Consider the following 16649-nt stretch of genomic DNA (forward strand, 5'->3'; position numbering starts at 1 on the left):
ACAATTTTCAAACTTTGAAAAGGAAAAGAAAACACATTTTGCAGTGGTAAAAACTCAGGGCATGAAAAAGAAAAGAGACAGATCACATGATCTTCGGAGAAGAACAAATGAACAGGACGACCTCTTATCAAATATTTAGGTGTGAATGAAAGACAAGAAGGTCACGTAAGAAAAACGAAGAAGCTCTTAGGAAGAAAGGGGAGAAATCTCTTTGAATTTCAGGAATGTATTTCATCAAATTCTATGCAAAGACGACATGGATTCTAACTAGTGTTCCTTTTGACTGCTGTTAGCCTTCATGGTCTTCCATAAAAGAACCACGACTGTATTAAAAGAAATTAGTTCAAAGAAAAGTTACTAACTTCAGCACCTTCTTAGTATATCTGCTCCTTCTATACATTCAGAGTCACATCTATTGACTTCAGCAATAACATGAAGATTTATCTATATTTTTTTTTTATTCTCTCAGCCCCAAAGAATTATCATGGACAAAGGCTAAGGATGTTGGATGTTCTTCCTCCCTGTGATAGCCTCAACATAAATATAAAACTATTGCATGGATGTTGATGTAGCCCCCTCACACTCCCAACTGAAGTGTGACTCTGGGTATAAGCCAACGATATAGGAGACACGGCTGCGTGTTTGGCAAGGTAAATATTTGTGTGCAAGCCTGAAAGGACACGTGTTGGTTTTCTGTTGTCAGGACCCTCAGATGGAAAGAGAGCTGGTAAATGTATGAACTTAGAAAGCAATCAGTTATCTGGGGTCAATGAGATGAGGTACTGAGGTAGTGGTAATAAGACAACCATTTACTGTCTTCTGCCTGCGCAGTTTATGTTACGGATTGCTTTTAACAAAGAAGGATCATACAAAATTCAGCTTTACACCAGAAATACATGATTTGTTCCAAATGGAGGTAGAAGAATTACTGTAGATCTGAATAACTAATTAACAGAAAATAACGTGGTTGCTGTTTCCATAAACACGTGTAGTTCAAATGCACTTACTTGGTCAAGACAATAGAGACTGCATCATTGAGAATGCTTTCTCCAAAAACCAACATGTTAAGTACAGGATCCACATTGAGGGCATTGAAAATGGCAATAGTAGCCACAGGGTCAACTGCAGATATTAAAGAGCCGAATGCAAAACTGGGAGGACACAAAACAAAAAAGAAAACTAGATGAAAGAAAAATATGTACCTAGTAAACTTACATGAACAACTAGTAACAAAGACGTTACGTGTTATAGTTTCTACATAGTGAAAAGTTACACTCTCTATTCCCATTCATAAAGAACTTGAAGTGACAAAAGGGAAGTTTTTGTTTTTCATTTACTGATACACCAAAGAGAGAAGTAGTTGTCCAGCTGGAAGAGATGTTGGAGAAATACCTATCTCCCAGCTCTCAACAACAGTGTCAATGTCTTACTCCAACTAAATAAGAAAACATCAGAGGAACGGGAAACCAAACAACTTTACAGACACAGCCCAAACCCTGTAGCACACATGCATAGTGTTACCTGTTCAGGAGTACTAGAGAGGAACATTTAAAGGGAACTGCTAAAACTTCATTACTTTGGAATCCAAAGATAGACAATACAGAGGCAATGGGACTGCTCAGCTGTGTAAAGTCAAACACTGGAACCAAGTAAGCAAGATTTCTGCTGTTCATAAATGTTTTACTTGTTATGTTTCTTGCTTGCCACCCAATCTATTTATGGATTTTAACAGAAAACTGCTGCATTGGCTATACAATAAACAAACAAACCCCAAATAAACCAGGAACGAACTTTATATAATGGCAGGGTGGTGTACTCCTAAAAAACTGATTACGTCCTTTGTGAAGTTATTGAAAAATCTACATTATTGACACTGAAAAACTCATTGTGTCTTTTAAGAGAAGATTTGGACAAGGAAGTTGTGCCCTTATCACACATATTAATAATACCAACTAATCAAAGTTTACATATTTTAACTTTAAAGGTTGGCTAAAAAAACCACTATCTTTCCTGTCTAGAAAAATCACTGAGCACAGAATACTATTTGGAAATAAGGGTGTCATAAATAAGGTTTAGAAGAATGCGATCTATTTATTAGTTTCATACACCATGTTGAATCTAAGCAATCTAAACAATAACCAGAAGAGCTGGCCAACTACAGTGCATTTCCCATATACAGTTATCTTCAAGAATGCTTCATTTCATATACTACACCATTTTGCCAAGAGCTTACCTGTCTGTCATGTTGAGTTTATAAATTACATCAGCCTGAAAGAATAGGTAAAACATAAAAAAAAAAAAAAAAAAATCACAATCAACTGTGTTTTTCTGCTGTTTTTAAAAATGAAACTATTCATCAAATCCTAAGTTCGTTATCACGAAAAAAATCACAGTAGTGATGTTACCCAGTCTAACACTGCCCTCCAACAGTGATCTACTGCTACAATTCTGGTCACCCAAAATCAGGGAAGACCAGATGAAACTGTAGCAGCTACATGTGAGTAAGGTAACTAAGGCATTCAAAGGAATGGAAATCTGAGAGGCAAAGAGGAAAGTATGGATTGTTTGCCTACCAAAATGAAGTCTGAAAGAAAATATAATTATGTCTATATCTAATCAATGGGGAAACACCAAAGCAGAGAAGCGAAAAAAATTATTGACAGAAGAACAAACAAGTTTAATAGTGGAAATTAGAAGATGGCTCTAGAGAATACGGGTTTTGGCACAGCCTTCCGATAGGAAGATTGAGTAAGTCAAAAAAAGTAAACCTCAAGTCTTAATTGCTTTTAACACAGAGCATGCTGTATCTGTGGAAGGGGTTGTATAACACTGCCTCTGCGATAGCAGAGAACTGGACTTTGTGACCCAGGAATTCACTTTCACTGTTTGTCTGCTCTTGAAAAATGGACTTTCAAAGAGCAAGCTGGATAAACTTAAGTGCTTCAAAGCAGTTATTCTCACCTGGCCCAGGAAATAAATTCCTCCACCTACAATGAAAGCTGATATTGCAGTGCCAAATACAGAAAACAGAGTGATGGAACCGATGTTCTGAAAAAAATTACCCTGAAACACAACAATAAAGTAAGTAAATTAGTGAAAATGATCTGAGGGAAAACTCATGTTTGGATTTGCATCTAAATTAGATTCTGATTCACAACTGGGATTCCGACAATAAAGCTTTGTTAGTCTGGTTCCAGGTACCCCAGGACATACCTCCACACCATCTCCCTAAAGAGCCTGCTCTCCTGAGGACAACAGCAAATCCTTCTGACACCCCGGACAGGATGGCAGCCTGGTACCCTAACAACAAACCAATCCTCAGACAAGCAGCTGGATATTCACCAGCCCTTTGACATACTCCCCACCTGACAGAACTGTAAATTAATCTATCTGTTGCAGACACGACATGTTGAAAAAGGCTTGTAAACTTCCCAATTGCTAGTCCATTTCTTATGTTGTGATTTTATATGAAAAAATCTTCAGTGCTGGTACCAATTCAGGATATTACTATTGCCCACTGCTCACTCCCTCTCCTGCAGCACAGCTCAAGCAGAAAGGCAGCACACAGGGAGGACCAGAACCACTTCAGCCAGGACAACTGCTGTGAGAAATGCCCATGGAAACACAGGCTCCCAGGCAAAGGGTGAAAACCCTCATAAACATTTTCCTCTTCTTTAGCTATGGAATGACCCCACCTTTCCCACTTCTGATCCTAGTCCTTCCCATTTTGCCTCCTTCACATCAGCTCTTGTACAGCTCTGATGAGGTAAGAAACCTCTCCAGCCAAGGAAAACCGCCTCTGCGCAGTACCTAACACTTTGCCAACATTCAGTTAACAGTACCAAGCTACATTCCCTGCATTCTGGGTTGAAGAGGCTTAAATTCTGCACTCTCAGTTCCCCAATGATTAATATGATGGAATCCAACACAATTATTCTAAACTTCATGAACTAAAAGCAGAATGTGTTCCAAACAAAACCTCAACATGTAAAATGAGTGTCTGGCAGGGGCTAACCTTGTGCAATGAGTATCCAGATTCAAATATAATAGGTGGAAGCAAAAGCAGAAAAAACATATTTGGACGAAACATTTCTTCTTCCTGCAAAACAAAAATGAAGTATAATTTCAAGGATATCATAATTATTGAAATAACAGCAAATCTTCCAAAAGGGAAGTTATTTAAAAAAAAAAAAAATGTTGGAAAATGAAAATGGCATTAATCTTTCTCCCTTCTTATCACAAAATAAGAGACTGAAGAATAGTAAACTACTCCAGGGCTGCTACTTCTATTGGGATTTTTTTATCCAGTGATAGAAATATAGGCCTTACTTATTTTAAATTCCTGTCTCCCAATAAGCTGCACAGAAAACAGGTTATTTATGGCAAAGGAGAAGTATTTCTGTTTCCACAAAAAGTATTCCTGTTTCATCTCACAGTCTCAAAATCTGTCAGGACTGTCAACGCATGGCGACCTCTTGGCCACTGGTTTGCATATAATCTAGGTTAACTGTGATGAAGTACAGTTTCACTAGAAAACTCACCACCTGACAAGAAGAAATCAGATCATCATCTTAGTACACTTGCAAGTGAACAAGCTTAAGATATGTACCACTGTTAACAGTCCGAGGCTTGATTCTTCTTGGCAAATGTAATTTATGCCTGTAATTTAATGGTACTATTCTGATGGTTCCTTTTTACCATCAGAGTGATATAAATTAAACCTACTGTGAAGTAAGATGTTATTTTTTGGTGACCTTACTCTTTTGTCGCCTGTCTCACCACTTGGCTAACACTGCTTTATGGAGTTGTACCCCCAAACTGACACTGATTTTTTTTCTGCTGGCAGACTAGGCACAGAAGGCAAATTAATCACGGCTGAATGTGCCTCTCTCTCTCCTTACCCACCAGGCTCCCTCCTGGTCCCCACAGTTGTGAATACAGCAGAACGTGTCGCCTTTGTAAGTAATGATTAATTTGTTTAAATCCATGTTAAACAGCTGATTGACTGTTCTGTTAATACACCAGCTTTCAAAAAAGAAGTACTCATCTCTTTAAAGTCTCATTCCTGTCTGTACCAGCGATAATCATCTTAAAGGATTTGGGGGACTTAGAAAATAAAACTCATCCTTTATACTGAAATGCTCTAGTCCATTATTCTGCATGCACAATTCCGCGCGTCGAAGGCTAACGCTACCTAGTTTCTGTCAATACAGTAACTGCGCTAGAACAAAAAACCCACATACCTGATTAATCACACTGTTTAAAAGCCCCTGAAAGCAGAGCTGGACAAGGAGGCGAGAAATAATGAAAAGGAAGAACTGCATTTGTGCTGCATTGAAGCAGAGACCACGACAGTAAAACCTGAGGACTGTAATTATCAGCCATGCGAGCCAGCAAGAATTACCAGCAAGTACGAGGTCCACTGAAAACTGAGTAAGTCATGATTGCAAGAAATTGCATTACAAAGTTTTTAGGGCAGGGACATGATCCAAGATTTGCTTTGTACACGGATACAGCCTGCAGTTAAATATCCTATTTTTTTCCGTATCAGATAAACAAAAATTCTCTAGTAGATTTAACAACATTTAGAACCATTTAAAACCATTTTATAAAGTAGATAATAATTCTTGATTAGAACATTTCACATCTGAAATTATGACAGCCTATGTTAAAACCTAAGCTTTAATACAGTGAAAGTAACTTAAATAAGCACATAATAATGTGATTTGTGACCCCATACCTTAGCTGATAACCTGAGCAACCAGCTGCAGCATCCCCAGTGCCTCCCAAGATTTGACCAATGCTTACCAGAAATAACCTACGTAATTCACTAGCTATGATCAGTATTTCCTGTGTTCATGGAATCAGTGCTCAAACCAGAGCATACTTTAAGCTTTCTTTTTTCTTCCTACCTACTGATTATCTTCAGGTTATTTTATTTAACTAATAAGTTATTTTAAAATGCTGATTTTGTGGCTGTTTAACTGACTTTCAACTTTAAGTCAAATCCAGTTGACACAAATCAGGAATGAAAAAACACTAGCTAATGCACTACCCACTGTTTCTAATAAGTAAATGTGTAAAAATGAAATATCACAACATGACTCGAACTATGTAATTGCTTAAATGAATGTATGCAGAATTAGTGTAGTTAGCTGACAAAAAAAAAGTATAATACATAATTAAAAAGCTACATCTGATTGAAAATCTATGCATTTTAATGTATTTCAACTAAGGAGAAAAAAAAAAATCTTCCTTTAGGGAAATAACTGCCAAGAAATATTAAGCTGCAAGCTAGGATTAAAATTCACTACTCAGACCAAGATTTTCAGCTTGCTAATATAAATCCTGTTTAAAACTGGAGATTCACATCACTGTGATTTCAACCAGTTCACTGATCTAATCCTAATAAACTGATCCTATGAAACAAAATCACAATTTAAATACTGCAAGATTTTAAATTAAAGCAGGACTAGTGAAGAGTTCATTGCTTTGATGATGTGGATAAACTGTAGGAGGCAAAATCCTTGCTTCACTGTAGACTTCACTTCTTGGAGATACTTCTGCCAGGATTCTCCCTCTCTGGGGAAGCCTCTGTAACTCCACATGTGCACAGATAAGCCCTCATAGCATTACACGCTAATGCAGGTTGGATGGGACCTCTGGAGGTGTCTGATCCAAGCCCCTGCTTAAAGCAGGGCCAACTCAGAGGAACTTCAGCTGCTCAAGGCTTTTTCCAGCCAAGTTTTGAGTATCTTTGTGGATGGAGATTCCCACAACCTCTCTGGTCATGTGTTCCTATGTTTGGTTGCCATCACTGTTAACATTTTCTTCCTAATACCTAAGTTTGTAAAGCTCCAGGCACCAGGACAAGGACAACCTTCTGCACACAAGCTTTGCCTGTATTTTCTGCTGGAAATAAAGCTGCTCAAGTCATGTTTCCATGGTCTCAGCCAGTGTGAAAAATGCTGCTGCTTCAGGCACGTTGGTTTTGGCAGTCTTTCCATGAGAAGCAACGGAGTACCCAAGAAACATGCCATGCTGAATGGATTGCTTTGTGGACTGTCTGTTCTTAGCACCACAATTTGTTGCAGCTTTAAGTATAAGTAAACAAAAATAAGTAAATAACATGACTTTTAGCACAGCTATTCTGAAGAAGTGCTCCTTTTTACCTCTGTGAAATCTATGCTACCATCTTCAGGTGAAACATGTGACTTTACAACCCATCAAAACACTTTTTTTTTTCCTATGAAAACACCTACAAAATTAAATCCAAAAGGAGGAAGAGGACTAAATACAGTCAAAAAGTATACAAGACAAATAACTGAATTGCTGTATTTTTTACTGTAACTGATTCCAAAGATGCCCAGTACCTTCTTCTACCATGTATCTAATAGGAGCAGATTTGGTATCGTAAAAAGGATTACTCAGGGAAAAAAATATTGTGTAGAAAATGTTCAGCAGGATCGGGACTTCAAACTGCTTGTATTATTATTAAAAAAACCCCAAACTTTGGCATCAAGTATAATGTACATACATTTTTGGAGATTACATCTAAAGAAACTAATATTACAAACAGTCTTATTTTAAACGTTTAAGGATTGTTCTACAATTAAAAATCAATTGCTTTGAATATACCTTCCAGTTGGCCAGCTTTTGAGCCTCTATGATTTTTATAAAAGCTCCCATAAGGATACCTAGGAGAGAATGAGATAACATTCTGAAATATTCACAAAACACATTACTGGTTCCATTAACTGTTTATCGACTCTCAGTCAACAAAGTTTTAAAGGTGAAAACAACGCAAGACATGAAGCAGCAAGTCTTTCATTCCTAAATCACAAAAAACACAAAGTGGTTTTGGGTCCAACATATGACAGTTTCCAATAAGTTACATAATTACATAGCTTCCCTACACAAAAGATTGTCACTTGGGATATCCAAATACTGAACACGCATACTGAGACTGCTGTGTTCATTGGTTCATAAAGGTAACAGGTTTAACTACTCAAAAACACTTCTCATCTGAGCTGCATTCAAATAAAATCCCACCTTTCTTGCTAAAGAACCAGGAAGTTATGAGTTAGATATCTGTGTGGTAGCACAAAGCCTTCATGTCACTTCAATGCTATTTGCAGGGTTAACACGGCTCAAGTGAAATGCGTCTTCTCCACAGAAGTGAATTTTGTCTCAATGAAATCATAGCACTTACTGGCAATGAGGTAGGCAACAAATACTGATCAGGGTGGAGACACTGTCAGAACTATTTCCCAAATGAATTACACATCTTTTAAGTCATGTAGAAATACTAATTTGAGTATAAAAGAATTTTATCAAGGGTGCTGCAAACTCAATGGTTAAAGGTTATAGTGGTCTTTTCTCCTATATATCTTCAAACAGATAAGACAGAAAACTCCAAACTAACAAGATTTCTTCTGGAATTCATGAAGATAATTCATGACCTGTCATTAATTGCTTTCAAGGAGTTATGAGGAATTTCCCTTTAGTCAGATTCCAGATCTATGTTTCTGCATAGTTGTGTTTTATTATTTAGAGAATGGAGACTTCATAGTCAAACACTGGGATGTAGAATTGAAATACATTGAATAAAAGGTAAGAAGTGGCCGAGAAGCTTAAAATATGCTTTCCTGTAACTCATGTGTTTTTATTCTCTCATGCTGTAGCTATCAAAAGAGTCTTACAAATAGCATCACGTGGATTACTCCTGATGGATGTGTCATACACACAAAGCCATGAGGCTTAAGCCTTCTTTCATACAAAAATATGTGAAGGCATTGGTCCCAGAGGATAGAAATAATTGTTCCATGAAATGGTTTCTATGGAAAGGAAGAGCAAAACATTAATGAAGGCACATCAGAGGTCTGCTGTTCTTTGAAGGAGGACAGAATGCAGAGATGCAGCCACTCACATGCCATATAAACACAGGTCTCAGTACTAACAGTCAGGCTTTCCATTTTGGGGTGGAAGCTGTGGCAGAAGCCAAGGACTAGAACATTTCTAATTTTTGCAGAGCAGCATCGTCTTCAACTGGCACAGGCAGTACTTGTATCACTTAACAAGAAATTTATATGCGGAAAAAGCACAACATGACAACCAGAGCCTATACATCTGAAGGCACAGACTTCAGGACGTGTACTTCCTGAACAAACTTCCAGTATTTTATGAATTAGTATTGAGAGCCCTCAAATAAAATTATGTTTAGAGGGGATTTAAAAGAAAAGAGAATCCTTTAAGTCACTTCTGCTGACGTGGAGGGCTCCAGCGCAACTTTGTGAAATTGGACCCCTGTGAGCAGGCCAACCATGGCCTGTGGGCTACAAGCTGGGCACTCCTAAGAGCTCAAGAGGCTTAAGTAAAAGGCCAGTCTCAATCTCTTTTTTAGAGGAAAAGCTAACCACAAACTGAGCCTAACAACAGTGTCATGGACAGACGAGGCCCTTTCATGGTATCAAAAGTTAAATGAACAACAATACAAATGTAAGGCAACAGCAGAGGTTCAGGGAAAAGGAGGAGCGCCTCAATCATACAACTTACACCTTCATATAGCACAAGTTACTTCTAGCTGCATATTACACACAACAGTACTACTAAACTAAGATTATGCTAAGCAAAGTCATGAAAGAGAGCTGCACAAAATAATGCATCACCCAGAGGGTTTAATAGCAGCAGAATCAAACTTTGACGCTGGTTTTCAAAACCTGTCCCAGACATCTTTACAAACTACTCTTCTTTTGTTACTAGATTAATGAAAGCAGTTTTTGTTCAGCTGCTTCCATCTGTTAAATCAGGTAGATCGGTTTTGTTAAGGGACTAATTGGAAAGCTAAGTCTGTAAGAGTTAATCTAAGCCTCATTCTTTTGAAAATGTTATAGGAATTTTCTTATTATAACCAACATTTATTTTGCCTGAGAACATCTTAAACCTTAGTACCAAATCAAAGAGAAAAACTTTTCTGGCACCTACTTTTACCAACAAAATTCCAGTAACTTTTAAGGACGAAGATCAAAATCCAGCCTTAGAGAATGCACTCCTGCCCTGTCCACCAGGAGAGTAACATGGCCTAGAAACTGTAAAGCAACAGCTTAGACAATAGGAGGAAAAACAGTTGTGAAAATCATACTTATCTTCTCTGCTGCCATTATTATTAGCCTTCAATAACTGCATGAGAACATTTGCTTAATTTACAAGTCAAAATAGGACACACCTCACTTTTGGCGCTGCTAGCAAAACTGGATACTTGAAACTCAAGCTGTGCTCTTGCAGCTGTGTAGATCATTACCGGTAACAGAGGTTCACTGACCAGCAATTAGCTGGCAATTCCAATGATTATTACAGATGCCACGTCCTGTCAACAGAGCTGACAGTAGTTTAAATATGACTGAGTCAATAAACTAAATAAATAAGGCTTAAGTGACACAGGACATCTGTTAGCTGGGTTGCTACTGGGTATAACACTCTCTTGACTTCGTGGAATTGCATTTACTGGTATCATCTCATCTGGTTTGGGAGATACACTACAGCGATGCTGTGGTTCACACTGAAAACCAAACTGTGAAAGTTTCCTACATACCCTCTACGAAAATACAAGAGAGGCACTGCTGCTCCTTCTTACCCATCTTGAGTAGCAGTGACAGCCCCAGCACAAAAACTTAGCACTTTCATGAACAAGCTTTTGTTGGGACTGACAGGAGGACAGAACATACCAGCACAGCTAAAATCCTTGTCCTGCTGCTGAGATGCCCAGAACAAGAAAAAGAAGAGTGTCTGTACCTCTGCTGCTCTCTGCAAAGCTCAGCAGGAGCAGTGACACAAGCTTGTCTAACACCTCAGCTCAGCACTGCCCAGTAGCTGGCTTGGGGCAGAATATAAGCAACGATAGTAAAGAAAATCCAAAACTATGCCAGCAATGGCAATCAATATACTGCTGCATGTTAAATTGGGGATTATGCTTAAGTTTAGATTAGCTATTTAATAACAATGGTAACTAACCTGATTAGAAGCCAAATCAACACCTTTCACCTGGATTTTTGTGTACAAAGAGGATGGACACAGTAATGTCCTTTTGGAACCTTTCAAGACACTGGAAGATATACTACACAAGAGATCTCACCTGTCCACAGCAATAATCTAAGAAGGGAAGGAAAGAGAAGTGTGTCAATAGTGAATCAAATACTGCACGGTTTCTATGGGGATAACAAAGTAAGTCAGGATGAGCTGCAGCAGCTCTGATCTCTCTATGTCATACTATGGTAGACAGAAGCATAAACGCACAAAGTCTGATGGATGCTGTTCCTATAAAGATGAGGTGTGCGTGCAATACCCAGGAAATCCATACCAGCACTATGACAGATGTCTTACAGTTTGTGCTGGTTTTGGCTGGGATAGAGTTCATTTTCTTCATAGCAGCTAGCATGGGGCTATGTTTTGCATTTGTGCTGGAAACTGTGTTGATAACATAGGGATGTTTTCGTTACGGCTGAGCACTGCTTACACAGAGTCAAGGCCTTTTCTGCCTCTCACCCCACCCCACCCCACCCCACCCGCGAGCTGGCTGAGGGTGCACAGGAAGTTGGGAGGGGACACGGCTGGACAGCTGATCCCAACTCACCAAAGGGATGTCCCATACCATATGACATCATGCTCAGCATATAAAGCTGGGGGAAGAAGAAGGAAAGGGGGGACGTTCAGAGTGATGGTGTTTGTCTTCCCAAGTAACCGTTACGCATGATGGAGCCCTGCTTTCCTGGAGATGGCTGAACACCTGCCTGCCAATGGGAAGTAGGGAATGAATTCCTTGTTTTGCTTTACTTGCATGCAAGGCTTTTGCTTTACCTATTAAAACAGTACCTCAACCCACAAGTTTTCTCACTTTTACTCTTCTGATTCTCTCCTACATCCCTCCCGGGGTGGAGTGAGCAAGCAGCTGGGTGGTGCTTAGTTGCTGGCTGGGGTTAAACCACAACATAGGTCTATTTGTTTTTCAGCTGCACAGAAATATTGAAACTCAAATAGGGCCCTGCAAGTGAATGTCTCTTCAAGCTTCAGTACCTTCTACTATACTAGTAACGTGATGTGGTCTGCATCAAATAGAGTTATCTAAAAATTCAGGGAGTGACACCTGCAGGAAAATACGTTTTTCTTTCTGCTAAGTAACAGCTCTAAGATCTTCTCAATCTAGCACCCAAGATGCAAGAAGATTCCTGCTTTCCAGAAAGCATAAGGTACTGACAAGCACCAGAAACCTCATCTCCTCCCACTGAGAAACTGTGTGAAAATACAGTTAAGAAATATGAAAGAAGAAAGTACCAGGGAGTACAGTAGGCAAAGCCCAAGAGAAAGACAAAAATCTACCTGCTCAACAAGTATTACACTCCTCCACACTACGTTTGAATTACAGCTAAGCATCTTTCTCTTTTTGTTGTATTTTTAGAATGGCTGTCAGTGAAAGTGTCACTAGTAACAGAAGCAAAAATATCACAGATTCTTGTAAACAAGTTACAGAGACAGCTGAAAAACTGCTGCTGGGATTAGTTAGACCAGGTTCTTTACATATTACGTTAGGCAGTATGTACAGAAAATAATAAATGTATTTGGCCTGATTTCCTCCTCATTTACACATTTATAAATCAGGAGCAACAGCATACAAATAAATGAAATTATCCTAACATAAAACTACAGGCTTAGGAATACTCCAAATTTAATTCAAATTAACTAAGCACTTGATCTTCATTAAGGGTGGCATTCTTATAGCTCAAGTCACAGGAAGAGTTCGTCATGGTACTACAGGGATAGTTAAGTATCTGGCAGTCCAGGCAAGTTTTCAGGATACAATTTCAGTCCCCAGATAGATTAAAGTCACATATACAGACATAATTCTACTGAAACTCATACAAATACATGTAGCACTTCAAAGGGAAGGCCGGAGTCTCGCTGCCAGGGAGTGCTGCAGTATCTTGTCCTACAGTGCATATGCAAAAATAGAGGAAGCTGCCAAGGTACTTAGGTAGTGGCATCCCTATAGTGCCTATATGTGTCATTTTACTGGGCCAGAGACTTGCTCATCTCTTGATTTCTTCCATGAATTTAATTCTATGAATTGGTTGTTTTCTTCACTGCATCCAGTTTCCTGCATCTTTCTAGTGATGGTTAACACACAACAGAGCATTATTTCAAGTACAGACTACTGAGAGTCCCTGAATTAACACAAATTCAGTATAAAAATGTCATGGTTACTCACCTAAAGAAACAACAGCCACACTCTCTGGTAAAAAATGAAGTCGATATTTTATCAGTAAATGCACCAATATGATGCAGATAGCTGTGAAGGAAAAAAAAATAAATAGTAGATTTAGAAGTCTTAGAAGAGAATAAAATATACTTTTAAGTAGTATTTCTAAAATACATGCAGCAAAACTTCTCCTAATGATTTAGTAGAAATCAACTAATGCAAGTAACCAAATTTTAGTTCAAACCTAATTCTCACTGAAGTACGTAAATGGATCTACAGATGGCAGAAAATAACTAAGACAAATTTTAGGATTTAAAATTATCTTCTAAAAATACCAGTATTACTACTTTTAGAGCCTGATTCAGCTTACAAGAAAACCTTCTCTGGGCAGTAGCTGTAAAAAATGTCAGTTATACAGAATACACTGTTGTAATAACGTTTTTGGTAAACATTTCCTGTTTTTTTAAACAAAACATACATGTACACATGGCCTCAATTAAAATTTCAAAGCTACATACTTTCACATCTGAGTCCCTCTGAGCAGATGGGCTTTACCCAAATGAATAATCACAGAATCAGAAAAATTCACACTGGAAGGGATCTCTCGGGGTCATCTAGTCCAACTCCCTGCTCAAAGCAGGGCAAACTTCTAAAGTCAAAGAAGGTTGCCCAGGGCCTTGTCCAGTCATGTATGAAAAGCTCTGAAGATAAAGAGTCACAACCTCTCTCAACCCCAGTTCCAGTGCTTAAGTCTCATGGTGAAGAATTTTCTTCTTCTCTCGAATCCGCATTTCCCTTGTTGCAAGTTGTGACTGGTGCTTCTTGTTCTTTTGTGCACCTTAGAAGAGTCTGGCTCCATAGCCTCTGTAACTCCCATTCAGTGGGACTATGAGGTTGCAGAATGGGTAACAGTTTAAATATCCTAGCTCTCATAACAAGCATCAGCCAAATTCTTATCCAAATCAGCAAGAGACATTTACTGCTGAGCATTGGTAAAAGTTAAATCAGTGAGGGGAAAGGACCAGTGTAGAAAAATACAGAACAGATTTGGCTTGAAGTTAAAAAAAAATCTGAATTTAAATCTGATGCAACACTCACTTTCTGTTTTTAAAAATTTAGTTTTATACTGTAGTAATGTCTTTCACCCAGTAGGGAGAACGTCTGTGTCTCACAACAAAAACAAAGGTTACAGTAATATGAAGATCCCATCACAGCCTCTATGCCAATGCCAAAGGCAAATTACAAAGGATCTACAGCAGATCTGGGTACCATCCGTGGGTACGGCTGGAAAACACCACTTGATTCTTCCAGAACTACTGCAGACAGGAAACTTAGCTATAAGAATCAAATAATCCTGGATCATTAAATTCCTAACAATTTTGATCTGAATATTCCCCGCATTGAAAGTACCACAATTCTTTCATTTTAATTTAGCTCAACAAAGGGTCAAACAAAGAAACAACGTCTGGCCTGCGTGTCTGTAATACATGTATTTCGCTCTATTTGCTAACAAATCATCCTGCAGTGGCCTGGGATATAAGCAGTATTACTGCTCGCGTTTTGTCAGAAAGCAACTGAAGCTCAAGCAAAGTCAATAGCATTTGATATACTGGAATCAAGTTGTGGCCTGTTAATCACAGCAGAAACTGTTTTAAACTGTGTATCTAGCAAACCTGCTCATAACTGCAATGGGAATCTTCATTCTCCTTGTGCCTTGTGTCTGTGACTCTCACCCTATTGCAGTGTGGGCATGGGCAGCACAGTGCCAGGCCACACTACAACGGCACACATTCTGAACTTGGGAATGAATTAGCTTCTTGGAACTGCTCTTAGTGATTCGGTTTAACAGCTCCTTCTAGTTAACTAAAAACCAAACAGCTACTCGCAGATGGTTCAGAAGAATTTCAGTTTACAACCTGAAAAGGTGCAAAATGGTCAACAGGTAGTTCTGAGCACTGGCGTGGTTTGCTGGATCACACCACCTGTGAACTACTGAGGTCTACAACATGATCTGTATTTACTACGCAGTGTCACAAAAAAGTACAAACCTCATAAATACAAATCTCACTTTTCATCATCCTACTCTCCACTATGGTGCTAAGGAATAGGTATGACACTGATGCCTGCATTCTCCCACTTGTTAACTCATACACCCAGTTCATACACAACATGGTGAGCATTTCATTGATGTGCATGTGAATAGATGGACGGGCTTACGAACTGAGCAAGAACTCATGAAAAACAGTAACGTTTGCTCAATTACTGGCATGGAATTTGTTCAGGGCCAAAGCTGCACGTTTGGAGTGATGAGCAGGGACGGCTCCATTCATGAAGACTGGCAGGGCTCCATTCCCCACGTATTTACCCCACTTCCACTCCACCAGTCTTTATGATATCGATCAATCAGTTCTCAAAACACCTGAGTTTACAGTACAATACTTTAATGCAGACTCAAACTGGTGTTTACTTTAAAATGCTGTACTAGAAACTGCAGCAGTTCAGAAGCTGACTAACAACTCAGACATTTGGCCGCCAACTGCTAAACAGACTATGCGAGCAATAGCTTCATCGTGTATCCCAAGCAAAGTTTTTATTCACCTGTCAATCAGTATTATTGAGTTTCATATCAATTTCCTGCCTGTTAAACATGAAAAATATGTATCCAGTAAAGACATTACATTAGGATTACTGCGTTAAAAGCATTCTATACTACTCTTTGGGATAGATCCATAAAGGCATCTGGACAATACTGATTTCCAGCAAACTCCAATGCAAGCACAAACATGCTTTCTATTTAGCAGATCTAATCACCAGCTCCCTTCTAGCAGCTTTTGACTACTTTGCTTTGGCAATAAAAGAAAAAGCAACCATAGTCTAAGAAGTAACTCCCACCACCATAAATATTATGGCAGCCTGGTATATCCTTTAGCTGTTGATCACTCATTCCTTCTGGAAGACTGCTCAGTTTGTATCTGGCAGCGTATCATCTGCTCCAGGCACTTGCACGTATCAGGAGTGTAACATCAGGCAAAAGGCTGGAAAAAGCAGTGTCCTGGACAGGCTAAAAGAACATTTGAGTGTCCCCTTAAGGAAGAGCACAGTAAAAGCATATAACATAACAGAAAGGAATTCATGGATCACATGAACATGGCAGAATAGAGGTATGACTTCGAAAGTGAAGCAGTGTTTGAACAAACAAACAAGCCATAGAAATCTGGGGTCAGAGACTAACTCATGCTACTTCAGGCACTTTAAAATTACAGCTTGGCTTTGACACAACACAGCTCAGAAGGGATCTGCTTCTGGGTCTGTTCCAGTTTAGAACATTTTAAAGGCCATTTTACAGCTCACGACATCCAGATTTAAGAGTACTGTGGACACATTCATTTCCACCCTTCCT

The 16649-nt window shown here is 38.9% G+C and overlaps 1 protein-coding gene across 1 annotated transcript in view; it reads right to left on the bottom strand.

Moving 5' to 3' along the window:
- The window catches only part of SLC9A8 (solute carrier family 9 member A8), a 32835-nt gene that overhangs the window by 13729 nt on the left and 2457 nt on the right, over positions 1 to 16649 (bottom strand). Inside the window, exons 3-8 of the mRNA XM_087749673.1 lie at positions 13259 to 13339; positions 7639 to 7697; positions 4016 to 4099; positions 2962 to 3063; positions 2234 to 2268; positions 1008 to 1151 (exon numbers count right to left, since the gene is read on the bottom strand). Of these exons, the coding sequence (XP_087605799.1) occupies positions 1008 to 1151; positions 2234 to 2268; positions 2962 to 3063; positions 4016 to 4099; positions 7639 to 7697; positions 13259 to 13339 (505 nt within the window). The remainder of the gene's footprint in view (positions 1 to 1007; positions 1152 to 2233; positions 2269 to 2961; positions 3064 to 4015; positions 4100 to 7638; positions 7698 to 13258; positions 13340 to 16649) is intronic.

The sequence above is a fragment of the Nipponia nippon genome, unplaced genomic scaffold, assembly GCF_047370975.1.
Source record: "Nipponia nippon isolate SJK-2023a ecotype South Korea unplaced genomic scaffold, ASM4737097v1 scaffold_13, whole genome shotgun sequence".
NCBI lineage: Eukaryota > Metazoa > Chordata > Aves > Pelecaniformes > Threskiornithidae > Nipponia > Nipponia nippon.